This window comes from Taudactylus pleione, unplaced genomic scaffold (genome assembly GCF_031769625.1).
Source record: "Taudactylus pleione unplaced genomic scaffold, aTauple2 ptg000407l, whole genome shotgun sequence".
Lineage (NCBI taxonomy): Eukaryota > Metazoa > Chordata > Amphibia > Anura > Myobatrachidae > Taudactylus > Taudactylus pleione.
Window position 1 is genome coordinate 1,601,460 of NW_028284809.1, and position 14,342 is coordinate 1,615,801.

The window sequence follows — 14,342 nt, forward strand, 5'->3', positions numbered from 1 at the left end:
ATTCTGAAGGTGCATACACACACAACGATTTTTTGAACGATTATCGTTACACAATATCGTTTAACGATAATCGTTTGAAAAAAATCGTTCACTTTCTGAGTCAAACGATGAACGATTATTGTTCATGCGCGTTCAAGTTTGTAGTTTGTCGTTTGTAGTTTGTAGTTCAGTCAGACTTGTCAACTCAACGATTTTCATTAAGGGAATATGCAAAAATCGTTTGTAGTTCATAAAAATCGTTCATTACACTTTAAAAAATCTGACAGATAATCTGACAGAAAATCGTTCATAAAAATCGTTCATAAAATCGTTGGTAACAAAATCGTTGTGTGTGTATGCAGCTTAATGGAGCATACACACGGTCAGATTTGTCAGACTTGTCAGATTTGTCAGATGAACGATTGAACGATTTGAACGATTTGACCAAAGTTTTGAACGATTGAACGATTTTTGACTGCATTAAAATGAATGGAATCGTCCAAGTCTGACTGCAAACACATCAGATGTCAGATATCGTTATCTGACAAACGGGAACGCGCATCGTTGATCGTCCATCGTTCAGGCATGTCAGATATGTCAGATTTTCCTTCAGATATGAACGACTGAACGATTTTTAAATCGTTATCGTTCATATCTGAAGGAAAAATCTGACCGTGTGTATGCACCAAGCTGCATACACACACAACGATTTAGTTAATGAACGATTTTAGTAAACAATTTTCTCCCTTGAAAAAATGAACTAAAATCGTTTACTAAAGTTGTTCATTTACTATGTTCATTTAAAGGTGCGTACACACTGGGCGATAAAGTGGACGACTGAACGATAACGATATCGTTCAGCGTTCCCACGGGTCGTTCGTCATTATCGTTCATCGGGCTGACATACAGGACAACCTGACGATCTCGTCAGGTTGCTGCATGTCAGGGAATGGGGGAGAGAGCCCGGAGCTGAACGATATCGTTAATGATATCGTTCAGCGGCTGTGCTCAATGTCATGAACGACATTGAGCACAGCCTGCCGGGGACAACACTACACGATATCGCTCAGGGAGCATATCGTGTAGTGTGTACCCACCATTATCAATGTTAACACATCAGCCCTTCATTTCATTATCCCACTTACTCAGGAAGCCTGTCCTATCCCTGCTGAGAGAAGAAGATTTATTCCATACAAAATTCCACTTTCACTTTCACTTGCATGGTCTGCTGTTGTAGGCTGGAATCGGAGCTCTATAAAACACAGAGCCGTCATGGAAGGAGCGGATTACGTCCTCATTCTCTTATTCTGTCACACATGTGAGTGTATAACATTTGTGTCCTGCATGTATGTGTTACGTAGCTGCCAGTGTATGTGCATTGCCCTGTGTGTCTGCAGCCAGCTCCCCCACCCCTCTTCCCTGTCTCTCTGTATTCTCTTCCCTGCATTATAGTCTAGTAGTCTCCCTGCTCTCTGCTTCCAGTAATAGTGTCTGCATTATACACATTATGTCGCTAGCCGTAACAAACTATTGCTATGGGGCCTTCATATACCAAGTCACAACCCTGCATATATATCTGTTATTTATTCATCCTAATTTCTGTACACCTGCATTTATTTACTAGGCTCGCCAATCCTGTGACTGCCTAGCAGTCCTGAAGCTCTCAGGGCATGCTTAGACTTGTAGTTCTGCAATAGCCAGAGTGCCACAGGTTGTCTAGGGATGGCCATCAAATGGTTAACATCGATGGCAAGAAACCATCAACAGAAAACCATTGATGGTTTGCACCTCCGATGAACATCCTGCTTGTGCTACACAGGGCAGTTGCGCTATGCGCTGTGCCCACGGCGCCATCTAAAAAATATGTTTGAAGAGACATCTACCATCGATGGCAAGACAACAAACCATCGATGGTTGATCCCTAGGGTTGACTACCTTTCATTTATAATAAGTCACAAATTCTGTTTGTGAAGTTTACTTTAGTACTGTAATATAGCCATGTTTCCCTGGGGTGCCCCCCAGTTGTAGGAGAATAGTCCCTGCCACCAATAGGCCTCTTCATGGGCACCAGGAACTGATTGCTTCTGCTGGAGCCTGGGCCTGGTAAACAGTCCTGGGCACTGGAGGCTGTGATACAGGCCTGAGGCTGCTGTAGCCGGGATTGAAAGAGAGAGGAAAGTGAGGGGCGTCTTTTGTTCATCACAGGAGCTTGTTGTCTTGAGGAACAAGAACTAACGGGATCAGTGATGCAGACACAGCGGCAGAATCTGCAGCTCTTTTGTGCCTGTATTCCAGGCAGCTGGAAGTGTAAGAGGATGGGGCCCACCTCGGAGGGATTCCAGATGTGGGAGGGGAGCGTGCAGGGATTGTTATTCCATGATGTACTAGATAAGGAATCTGAAGGGATAGATAAGGCTCTGCGCTGTGACACATATAGCGCCTAATACAGAGCCAGACGTATGCAAATTTGTGGAGCGTTCTTTGCAAGGATTCGCAGGGCGCACACTCAGAAAGTGGCGCATGCGAATGATCCAGAGCCGTACACATTTTAAACCCACCTATACTTACGACTGAAGAGGCGGAACTGCGGATGTGATGGGGCGTGAGGGCATATTCTCGCAATGGCATCCTACGCAGACCTGCACATGAGGCTTACATTGTGCAGTGTGTGTATTGCCGGTCTGAGGGCGCACTGATGGCGATGGCTAGCTGAGCATACACATAGGGGTGCGGACGCACGCTCAGATGCTGCCATATCTCCAGATGCGCGCAACTCTGCGTATGGGCCAGTATGTGCTTTGTTTCCTAGCGCTGGTCTTTTACGCAATTTGAGGCGAAATGTCGGAATCATTTTTGTCTATTTACGTCATTTTCGGTTATTTCAATTATGCCCATATTCAATTACATTGACTTTTCGCTGGTGCGAAAAGTCAAAGTAAAAAAAAACGGGATATGTTTTCACCACCTTTTTGCTGCCGAGAAAAAGTGCAGAATTGGGGTTTAGGGGTGCAGGCTTCCAAAAAATAGCCTGCACCCCTGGGAGTGTCATTTAAAGAAAAACTGCGTCAAAAAAAGTTTATAAAAAAATCGGGACACCCCAAAACAAATTAAGTTTAATATTGGGGGGTTAAAAAAAACAATTAGGGGAACAAAGTGCCAAACTATCTAAATGAATTCAGGTCGGGTCCCCATGTATGCGGCAGGTGTTTTCTTCATTGCTGGGACAAGCGGCAGGTGCATTTTTGCAGAATTTTTAAAATTAACTTTAGGGACTTAAAAATATGCTTGCACCCATTTTGATGTACCCCAAATTTGAGGGGCATAGTTAATTTTTGCCCCCAAAAAACCTGTGCTATTCTTCATCACTTTTCAAAGTCAGGAAAAAAAACCTGTCGCTGCTATTTAAAAATCCCGACAATATGCAGAAGTCCAAATCGGGGGTACCTATAGCGATTCCCCATGTCAGGGCATATTTTGGGGTGTCCCAGGATCAATTCCCAAAAATTCAGAGGACATTTCGCCAGTCAGTTTTACGCCGAGTCCCGATTCCGCACCTTTTAAATTGAATATGGGGATAAAGTGGACACGCGCCCAATACTTTATCCCCAGAAAAGCTCCGATGTGGAGCGAAAACTCCAGCACGGACTTTTCGCTCCCATATTGAATACCCCCCTATGTGTGCAGATTTGCTTCCATCTCTGTATTGAGCCGATGTATATATTGTATTCTATTGTATTTATTATTGATTAGCTGTTCCAATACAATATATTAGATATTTTTGCCTAAATTCACAAAGTAAAAATGAACATTTTCATCTGAATTTAGCACAGTGCTATCTCTGATACACGGGCTCTTGTACGAGCCTGTCCTGGGGAAAAGCAGACGCTGTCACTCTGCTTGTGGGTTCGGCGTCGGCTAAAGACCCCCATACTTCAGCAATCTGAAAACCACAATTGAACAATTTGAAGATTTATTGCCCGATCTTAGGATTTCCCAAACGAGCAATCTGCGCCCATACACTACAGATCTTTTTCAGTGATTTGCAGATCGATTGCAGCAACCACAGATCTGGCAATCTTGAAAGGCCCATTATTTTGCTAGAAACGGTCTGCAAATCTGCTGATCATGTCCATACACTAGCAATCTACAGCCCCAATCCATCTGTGAAATCCAACATGTTGGACAATCTGATTAAACAATTCCAATCACTTTTTGGTTGCAATCTGCGATCTGTGAAGCCCCATACATTGCAGATATTTATACACAATCAATTGCAAATTGCGCAATTGCTGCAATCCATCTCTGATGTATGGGGGCCTTTAGTGTACTGCGGAGCTTGGTAAATCTGACTTTTACAGCCCCCCATAGAAACCTCTGGGGGCTGCTTTTGGGGGCGGAAATTGAGGGGCTGCAACATTGGAGTTATCTGCTACGGTCCCTCATTAATTGCTGAAGATACTTCAGTTTTGCGGAGCTCCCCCGAGTTCCCGGAATGAATGAATGTGCCCCTTAGTGCCCTTTCAGTTGCAGTTTGTGCGGAGTTGTTGGACTCTGTGTTAGAGATAACAGGCCCAGCATTACAATGAGTTACAGTAATCGGGGGAACTGGTTACATTTTAACTTCACATTTGCTCCTTGTACACATGTATCTGGTGTGCAAGTAATTTATAGAGCAGTGGGGAGTGATGGGTGATAAGAGGGGGATGGGCACAATGGCAGATATATACAATGTATCTGTATTACTCCCAGATGCCATACCTCCATATATAGAGGTTTATTAAAGGTGTCTCCATTCACTCCCAGCCCTGACCCAGCACAGCACATGTCCGTGTACCCACGCTACCCTTTGTGCTGTTTATGTGGTACTCCAGATACTAGGAGTACCACTTATAGTAGTCTGCCCTTGTATAGATGTTAAAACATATATTAGAATTGTATATACTGTAAGTAAGGTACTATGGCTGTTATAATATGTCCTTGTTTATATTGTTCTTTATTTACGATGTTGGGGCTCTGGACCCCACAAGGGTAACCCAGAGCCAATAGGGAAAGAGAGGAGTGAATAAAGCAGAGGGGAGCCAGCAGCAGGTAACATGACAGAAGCGGCTGGAGACAGCAGCTGGTGGCTGAGGTGGACAGTTAGGGCAGTAACAGGGAGCCCTGAGGAGGCTGTCAGATGGAGAGAGGTCTGCCTTAACAGGACCCGGGACGCGCGGCAAGTGCGCAGTTGTCCCTGACGGAACGGAGCGGGAGGTAGCCCCTGTCTCGCTGTTTATTACCTGAGGTGATCGGAGAGCGGTCCCGACGGCGAGGGTGCTGCCGCTGTTGATCCGGAGCCATTTCAGCGGCCCGGAGGAAGCGTCCGGCAAGAGAAGGAGGATGGAGTCATCAGGAGGGGGCGCGGCTGAGGCGGAGTCCCGGAGGCCGGCGCTGCAGCAAAGGATAGGCTGGTCCAAGCAGCTGGGGGACAAGCGTTGACTCTGCAGAAAGAAAGAGGAGACGGAGCTGAGTAACGGGTGAGCTGGTGAGAAAGGCTGCATGGCACACATCGTACCCACAGTAGTCAGCACAGCTAGCGGCAGACAGTGAGACTAAGCTGCGCTAGAGACCTCATCATAGTTTTCCCAGAAACCAGCCCCATACCAAGCATACATAGCAGTTATGTCCTATCACTGCCACGTCCCTGTAGATACCTGTCAGCCTAGGAAAAAGACAGTTCATGGGACTATTATTTCACCGTTCTCAGGGACAATACAGTAATACAGCCGTTTAAAGAGAGCCCTGTAATTACAATTGTTGTAAGCCCACAAGCCAGCTGCCCACAGGAACATTTAACTAGGGCTGTCTGCAGCAACAAACTGTAATACCCCTTTTCCACCTAAATTCCGGGTCTGACCCGGAGTTCGAACAAAGGGCCTGATTCAGACCCACTCGCGAGCGGCTGTCCGCTTGCAAGTGGGTCGATGTTCTGGACTGAGCATGCGCACGACGGAGGGAGCTCCGTCGTGCGCATGCGCCAGACGCGACGAGCGAAGGAAAGTCCTTCGCTCGTTGTGTCTGATCAAAGGGGGCGTGCTGTCGATGTTGATTGACAGCACGCCCCCTTTGGTAGGCGTGCCGGGGGCGTGCCTCCCTGACGGGGGCTTTCCCACGGGAACGCCTCCCGTCAGAAGCCGGCCCACTGACATCACTAGGGATGTCAGTGGGAGTGATTTTGGCTCTGATAGAGCCAAAATCACTCCGGAGCTTGCGGTTGAAAACCTCAACCGCAGGCTCCGGCTTGCAGTTTCGATGGTCGCGATGGTCAAGACCATCGCGACCATCAAACAGCGCTCTCGTATAGCCTGTGGGTGGTGACCCACAGCTATACGAGCGTCCAGGAGGACGCTCCATTTTCATGGTGGCCGGCCCTCATTCAGAGCGTGCGCTCTGCTCAGAGCGTACGGCTCTGAATGAGGGCCAAAGTTCCTATCCGGATCAGACCCGGAATTTTGCCGGCGCTGACTCGGGATATTCCCAAGTCAGCGCCGCTCACACCACAGTCGGGTCTGCATAGACCCGGCTTTTGCGGAGTGAAAGTGGACGCTTGGAGATGACGTCATCTCCAAGCGCCACTGAAGCCGGACCAATCGGCCGGCTAGCAGCGCACTCCAGGTCTTCGTGACCCGGAGTGCGCTGTTCCCATAGCAGGGTTTCACGGGCTAAGCCCGTGTTAAACCCTGCTAGTTACCTGGGTTGGATTGCCGGGTCACTCGACCCGGCGATCCAACCCTCTGCCCTTTTACACTAGGGAGCTGCCCAGGTTAACCCTTCAAAAACCCGGGTTTTAGCTCCAGTGTAAAAGGGGTATTACAAAGTAGCTGTGACTGCCAGCCGCCCTACACAGCCAGAAAAAGATACTACATAGACTGTAACAGTTGCAAAGTAGCCGAGATTGCAAGCCAGCACCGTAGTGGGAGTCAGTGGAGTTCAGGGGAAAAGAGACAGTCAGCACGCAGAAAGAATAAAGTCTACCCGTAGGAGCTAATCGGTGTTAAAACCACTAATAGGGTAATTTGCATCCTCATTGACTTTTGGAAGTGTAACAGAACATTGCTTCTTCAACTAGAGTTATATAGACGTTAGTCGCAATACTGGGCAGGATTACTAAGGAGAGACTGATCTCACAGCAGCAAGTTCCCTTTAACTAATCTAAGTCACTATAAGAGAAGCAACAGTATAAAGGACAACTTCAGTCAATGATAGCGTAAAAGTGAACTAGCACCCGGGCAACATTGTGTACACCAACGGGACTTTTGTGTAAATGAGCTCATGAACTTGTAGTTTTCTGGCCAGAAAAGTGTAGAAAATAGGCTAATTTACTGTCTAAATTCAAACTGTTGGTTATTTTTATTGTGTATTGCAAATAAGAAGAGTTGTTCTGATTGTAATTGAACTTGTAATTGACCCATTAAAGTGTAGACATTGTAATTCACTTGCTTCTACTCTAATAATATACTTACCTCTTGACCTCTCTGTAATCACTGGAGAAAGTATATAGGAACCCCATTCCTCACCTGTACCCAGATAGGGGGGTATCACATTTAGACCACGCCCACTCTGGTCCTTCACCATTTATACAACCATTATCCATTTGATAACAGCAGACAGCATGGTTGACGTAGTGGTTAGCATCACTGCCTTACAGCCCTGCTGCCATGGGTTCAATTCCTGACCGTGGCATTAGGGGCCTGATTCTGAGGTGGATGCTGCTGCGACCGCTGACCTCCATTGCGTCCGCGACTTTACGTAAATGCTAGTATCAGCCCTTCCCCTGACTGACTGTGCAACGGCTGACGCTGTGGTACCGATTGGTGCATCTTTAGATGCCAGTACCAGTCGCACCACTGACACTCGCACAAGACCTATGGCAGATGCAGCCTTCCCCGTCTGACTGTGGCCTATGTGTGCGGCTGTGCGACTGTTTTGCTAACACGCCCGCGACACTAACACGCCCATGGCACTAACACCTCCACGACACTAACATGCTCGCGACACTAACACCTCCATGACACTAACATCCCCATGGCACTAACATACCTGAGACACTAACACCCCCACGACATTAACACCCCCACGACACTAACACCCCCACGACACTAACACCTCCATGGCACTAACACACTCACGACACCTTTATCCTCATTACTAGCCCTGAACTTTCCCACAACGTTTCTGATACCGTGCGTATTAATCGCTACCGTGCCTTTGTGCGCACACACCATGGGACGCATTCGCCGCAGGAGTGTTAAGGAATTTTTGCACATGCGCAGTTGCAAAAGAACACTTAACTCCGTGAACATTGGCAGTGCATCCACCTCTGGATCTGGCCCTGTATGTGTGGAGTTTGTACTTTCTCCCAGTGTGTGCTTGGGTTTCCCCTGCGTTCTTTGGTTTCCTCCTACGCGCCAACAATATACAGGTTGGTTAGGGATGTAATTAATATGCCGGCCATAGATATACCGCCGGCAGAATCCCGCCGCCCGGCAAAATGCCAACACGGATATCCCAAAGGGGATCAGGATACTGGTGTCGGCATCCCGACCACCGGAATCCCGAACGAACTGACAGCCCAGGGATGGGGGAGTTAGGTTTAGGGCCCCCGGGGGAAGTTAGGGTTAGGCACCCCCTCCCCCCCGGGAGGGTTAGGCTGCGGGGAGTGGGGGATAGGCACCACCGGGGGGGTTTAGGGTAAGGCACCACCCCTGGGAGGGTTAGGTTTAGGGTGCGGGAAGGGGGGATTAGGGTAGGGTGAGGCACCACCGGCGAGAGGTTAGGGTTAGGCACCCCCCAGGTAGATTAGGGTTAGGCACCCCCCAGGTAGATAAGGGTTAGGCACCACTAAGGGAGGGTTATGTAGGGGGAATAGGGGAGGAATAGGGTATTTAACTGCCCGTGTCAGGATGTTCTTTGATCGGGCTTCCGGCGTTGGGACTTTAAGCAGCGGCGATATTTCATACCCAATCCGGGTATTTGACTTCCAACAAAAAAAATTATCCCTACAGTATATGTGTGTGTCATTGTGGTATGGAAGATAGGGGGTCTATGTACTAAGCCTTGGATGGAGATAAAGTGAACGGAGCTCCTAACTGACATTTTTTAAGCACAGCCTGTGACATGGCAGTTAGGAGCTGATTGGTTGTTAGTTACATTATCTCTGTTCACTGTTATCTCCATCCAAGGCTTAGTAAATAGCCCCCGTAGATTGTAAGCTCCACTGGGGCAGGGACTGATGCGATAGACTGAAATGGTAACTTTTATTTTAGGGTTTCAAAATGTGTCTGCAGCAGCGCACAGTGGGGTCGATATAGCAGAGGATATTAATGTGTTTGCAGCTGCGATTTCACACGGAACTCATCTGTGAAAACATGCTAACACCTGGCAACGCATAGCTGGCATAAAGACGCCCACTGCTGCCTTCTCATGTCCGTCCAATGTCGTACCCCTGCGTACACATCGGTACCATCGACGCACATTAAGCAGTCACGCAGCGTGTACGGCAGGTCTGACCAGCCTCAAACACTGCAGGTCTCCTCGCACGCAGAGAGCGCTCAGGCTGCGTCTGCATTCACAGTGGCTAATTTATGCATGCCCCACGAAACAGCGTTTAAATGGTCCAACACGTCTGCATTTTCCTAACCACCCCCCGTGACCACCCCCCAAACTCTGACTTCCTGTCACTCACTTTGCGAGTGGTTCCTGCTTACGAGACTAATCTCAGTGCAATCGCTGCACGTGCGCAGTCTGTCGTTCACACATGCGCAGCAGCAGACAATCGCTTGTTATGCAAAAATATCGCCATTGCCTCTGTATCAGGCCCTGAGTGTGACATGGCTAAACCGCTGTTTACAGCTGACGCGTCCCAGGGAGTAGTGTGCAACATCCTAAGAAGGTGCTAAGATGTCATCAGGCCACACTGGTTTAGGTCACAGATATAGGAAAGGAGAAATGCAATTGAAATGTTATATTTACACATTGAGAGACTGTTATAGGCTAAATCAGTTGTGTTTTAGGAAAGTAAACTGGTTTGGGTGGTACTGTATATATAGGGCTGTTTCTAGACAATCTGGCTCCCAGTGCAAACAGTCAAAATGCTCCCTCTCCCCCCCACCTCATGGCTATTTTCAAGATAAATAATATGCGTGCGTGTGCGCCAAACTAGGGGTGTGGCCTCACATCAAGGGGCGTGGCCTTGCAGGAAACCTTCTCCTTATGCAGATATTTGAATTCATTTCAGACTTGGAGCTATATATAAGCTATATAAGGACATAAGATGCATGATGTAGGGTCCACACATCAATGAGAACCAGAGACAATTAGTACATGTAGTAAAAGGGGCACTCTCATATGTCAACAATATCAATATCCAACAGCAAAATCAGTGGTTTAAGGTGCCGTTGTAGGAGCCTCGTTGTAAATAAGCGCCTCCAAATGCTGATTGTAGGAGTTTGGTGGTGGCAGCAAGTTAGACGCTCGCTGTGCAGTGGGCGGAGTCAGTAACAGGCAGTTACCGGCAGTAATATTCCAGCATCCAGTAGGATCAACAATAATCTGTGATCGCCTGGCAAGGTCATCCGATCACAATCATAAAATAGTGATAAAAGGTAAATGAATAACTTCTCAATGTTTATTTGTTAACTCACCCTGAATGCCACTGAGAGTAGAAGTATTTATAATGCATGGCATGGGGGGAGCTCTGAGTGGTGGTGTACATACCCTATGGACGACACTAAATATTCCCCGTGTTTGGAGTTCACTACACCCCTTGAATGGGTCAGGACATAACCTCGGCACGCACCTCCTTTTACTTAATTGATCTTCTGAAATTAAGTATGGATGGCACTAGTTACTGATATATGCTGATTTAGCCCCCAAAATAACTGGGGCTGATATTGAGATTACACACATTATGCAGGCACTAAATGCCATCACTATAAAAACACAATTGTGTGCATACGCATCGGTGGACTAACTGTAAATTGCACGCAGCCCTGCACCTGATTTATGGCACGCTCAGACACAATGACACCCAGGTTTTTAACCATTTAGCTGACGTGGTTGCATGGGGTGCGAACGCAGCTGACAAGGTGCGACCGCACCGCCCCGCTGTGTTTTTGAAGAGGAAATCCTTTCTACACATGTGCAGAACAGATCTCCCCGGATTTCCTGCGATTTCTTTGGATAAACATTTGTTTTGGTAGTGTTGACTTTTAGGTTCTAGTACCAAAAAACAAACTCTTGAATTCAATAGGTATAGCCCTCCTTCATATTTATAACGACAGTAACTTTTTTTTAGTTGTTGTTAAAATAGCCTTACAAAGTTATGTACTGAGGCCCTGATTCAGCGCCGGACGCTCTGACAGAGCGCTCGATCTGAATCAGGGCCAGGCTGTTTTCTTCTTTGACCGGCCTCCTGGCCGCTCGCATAGCTGTGGGTGACCACCCACAGCTATAGCGAGCGGCCAAAACGATGGTCGCGATGGTCAAGGCCATCGCGACCATCGGGCTTGCGACGAGTCCCTTGCGGTAGGGTCTCGTGGCCGCAAACCCTGGAGTGCTTTTGTCTCTATCAGAGCCAAAAGCACTCCCACTGACATCACTAGTGATGTCAGTGGGGCTAGCCGCAGACGGTAGGCGTTCCCATGGGAACGCCTTCGTCTGGCTAGCCACGCCGATGGTGAGTGACAGCACGCCCCCTTTGGTGCGAGACCCATAGCGACGGCTTGGCCGTCGCTATTCGGGTCTCGCGCATGCGCATGACGGAGCCCCCTCCGTCATGCGCATGCGCACTGGGCTAACATCGACCCGCTTGCGAGCGCTCAGCGCTCGCGAGCGGGTCTGAATTAGGCCCTGTATGCATGAGCAATGAAGAACACATATTGCATCAGAGGTGAATCTGCTATCAGCCAAGCAAAAGCAGCTAGCCACGTGCTGGTGACCATCAGAGCCGTAACTAGACTTTATGGTGCCCTGTGCCAGAGAGAGCATTGGCGCCCCCCCACCCACCCATTTTTTAAATAGGGACATAAGATGGTGCACCTGAAAAAGTGCCATGGCCTCTGGAGAAGGGCCAGGGAAGAGATAGGGGAGGCCAGGAGATGCTTGGGACAAAATAAGAGGGAGCTACAAGTGCGAATTATAAAACTGACAGGCCCAAACAGCGCCCCCTTCCCTGCGGTGCCCTGTGCCATGGTACTGGTCGCACTACCCTAGTTACGGCCCTGGTGACAGTTACCATCATCAGCATGTATTTTCACCTGCCCTGGGCACCTGCAGTTCATATGGCTGCTGTCAGGTGTATAGGTATGTCTGAGTGGATCTAGGTCTACCTGCAAATAGGCAAAGCTATCCTTACTGTAATCAGTGCATATTAGCCTGCCCCTCTCCCTTATCATCTCTCCAGTCACAAGCGCATAATACAAGCCTACACTCCCAGTATGCCTTCTCCCTAAAGAGCAGAATACCTTCTCGCATCCCGCGCACTTCCCTAGTGAAGTGAGAGAACATGATGACGCATTTCACTGCAAATCACGTCCCAATGTCCTTACCCCCTTGTGATGCAGGAACTGCTTCATTGTGTAGTGGTGGGCGGGGACATGATGAAATGATCTGCTTACCCTGCATTTGTTCTATGGACCTCCCCGCCAGCATCTCTGGGGGTATAAAGTAGGGGTGAGCGGGTTCGGTTCTACTCGGTTCCATTCGGATTTAAAAACCGAATCTTATTGGCTATCCAAAACTTGTGACAGCTGATAGCCAATAAGATTCGGTTTTTAAATCCGAACGGAACCGAGTAGAACCGAACCCGCTCACCCCTAGTATAAAGTAGGGCTGGCAATCGGTGGGGTGTCCGTAACCTTCGATGGGCCCATTGGTGATTACCGTCAATGGCACAAGAAAACATCTATGGTAAACCATCAATTGTTTGTACTGCCTTGATGACCACTGTTGCTGCTGGCACGGCGGGACGCGGACCAATCAAAAATGGGGGTGGGCTTAGTGGCAGTCGGGGGCTCCATCCTGTCAAGGGGAAAAAAACAAACATCGGCTCCCAGTCATCCTTCGATGGCGGAGAACATTTGGTTCTCTGCCATCGATGGCAAAACTAGTTAAGATCGGCCAGACATCATCGGTGCTTTGAAAATATCGATGAGCGATGGTCATCCCTAGGATAAAGTTGGCAAGCATGATCCACACCAGCCCCTGTGTTTAGGTGGAGTGTACACAATAATAAGCAAATGATATTGATGACATGATATTGTATTTGCTTTACGTGACAATGCTGATGATTTATATTAGCTTTATTGTGAATTTGTGTAAGTACTATTGTATTGTGACTCATATGAAGCTCTGGTGTCTTCCTGCAGGTTCCGGACTGGAGGTCACTGTTCCCTCTTCTGAGACTGCTGTACTTCATACTCAGACCCTCCTGCCTTGTACGTTCACTGTGGTCAGCCCCCCTGTGAAACTCCAGCTCTTGGCCATATTCTGGCACTTTGAAAACAAGGAGCTGCTGAGATTTGACAATAAGGGGAAGGTTTCCAGTCCTAGAGTGTCCATCGATGAGCAGGCGGTCACCCAGGGCAACGTCTCGCTGTCCATTCACAATGTGACCATCGCTGACCAGGGAAAGTACAAATGCTTAGTGATTTACAGTCCCGACAGACAAGAGAAGGAGACTCAGCTAAATATCCAAGGTAAGAACATTAAGTGTAGCGCAAACATTATTATCCTGTGAGTTCTGAGCTAAAAATAGGTCATTATTATTGTTTAGAATTAACGCTCCTGTTTTTGCAAATGGTTCTATTGTATTGTATTGTATAATTTTCTGCCAGAAATTATATTTTGTCAAAAATTTGTGTTGCTTGAAATAAAAGGCTTTAGGACCTCATTCAGAGTCGGTCGTAGCGGCCGCACGGTCGTACGCCACCGATGCTTGCTAAACTGCGCATGCGTAAAGTTTGCAATGCACGTGCGCAAACTAGCCGCTACGATCTGAAATTTCTCTCTCCTTGAACACAGCCAGGTCGGTAGTTTGAGTGACAGATTGAGGCGTTTGTGGGTGGTAACGGGCAGGTGCTTGAAAACGGGGGAGTGGAGATCCGAACGCAGGCGTGCCTAATTATGCGAACGGCGTTTTATGGGAGTGCATAATTAACAAAGTAGTGTCATGGCACACGTGACATGGGTGGTTTGTACACTGACATGATCGTAGAGCTTAAGAGAGGGTATGGTCAACCTTAAGCTCTATGACCAGTTCCGATGGTCTTGATTAATCCTTATATGCCCGGAGATGACGTGTAATGCGTACGAGAAGGGGGCGT

The 14,342-nt window shown here is 47.9% G+C and overlaps 1 protein-coding gene across 1 annotated transcript in view; it reads left to right on the forward strand.

Moving 5' to 3' along the window:
• The first annotated feature begins 1,211 nt into the window (after positions 1–1,211).
• Positions 1,212–14,342, forward strand: part of LOC148506366 (uncharacterized) — a 111,705-nt gene continuing 98,574 nt past the window's right edge. Inside the window, exons 1-2 of the mRNA XM_088446915.1 lie at positions 1,212–1,297; positions 13,386–13,715. Coding sequence (XP_088303041.1) covers positions 1,252–1,297; positions 13,386–13,715 — 376 coding nt within the window. The 5' untranslated portion in view covers positions 1,212–1,251. The remainder of the gene's footprint in view (positions 1,298–13,385; positions 13,716–14,342) is intronic.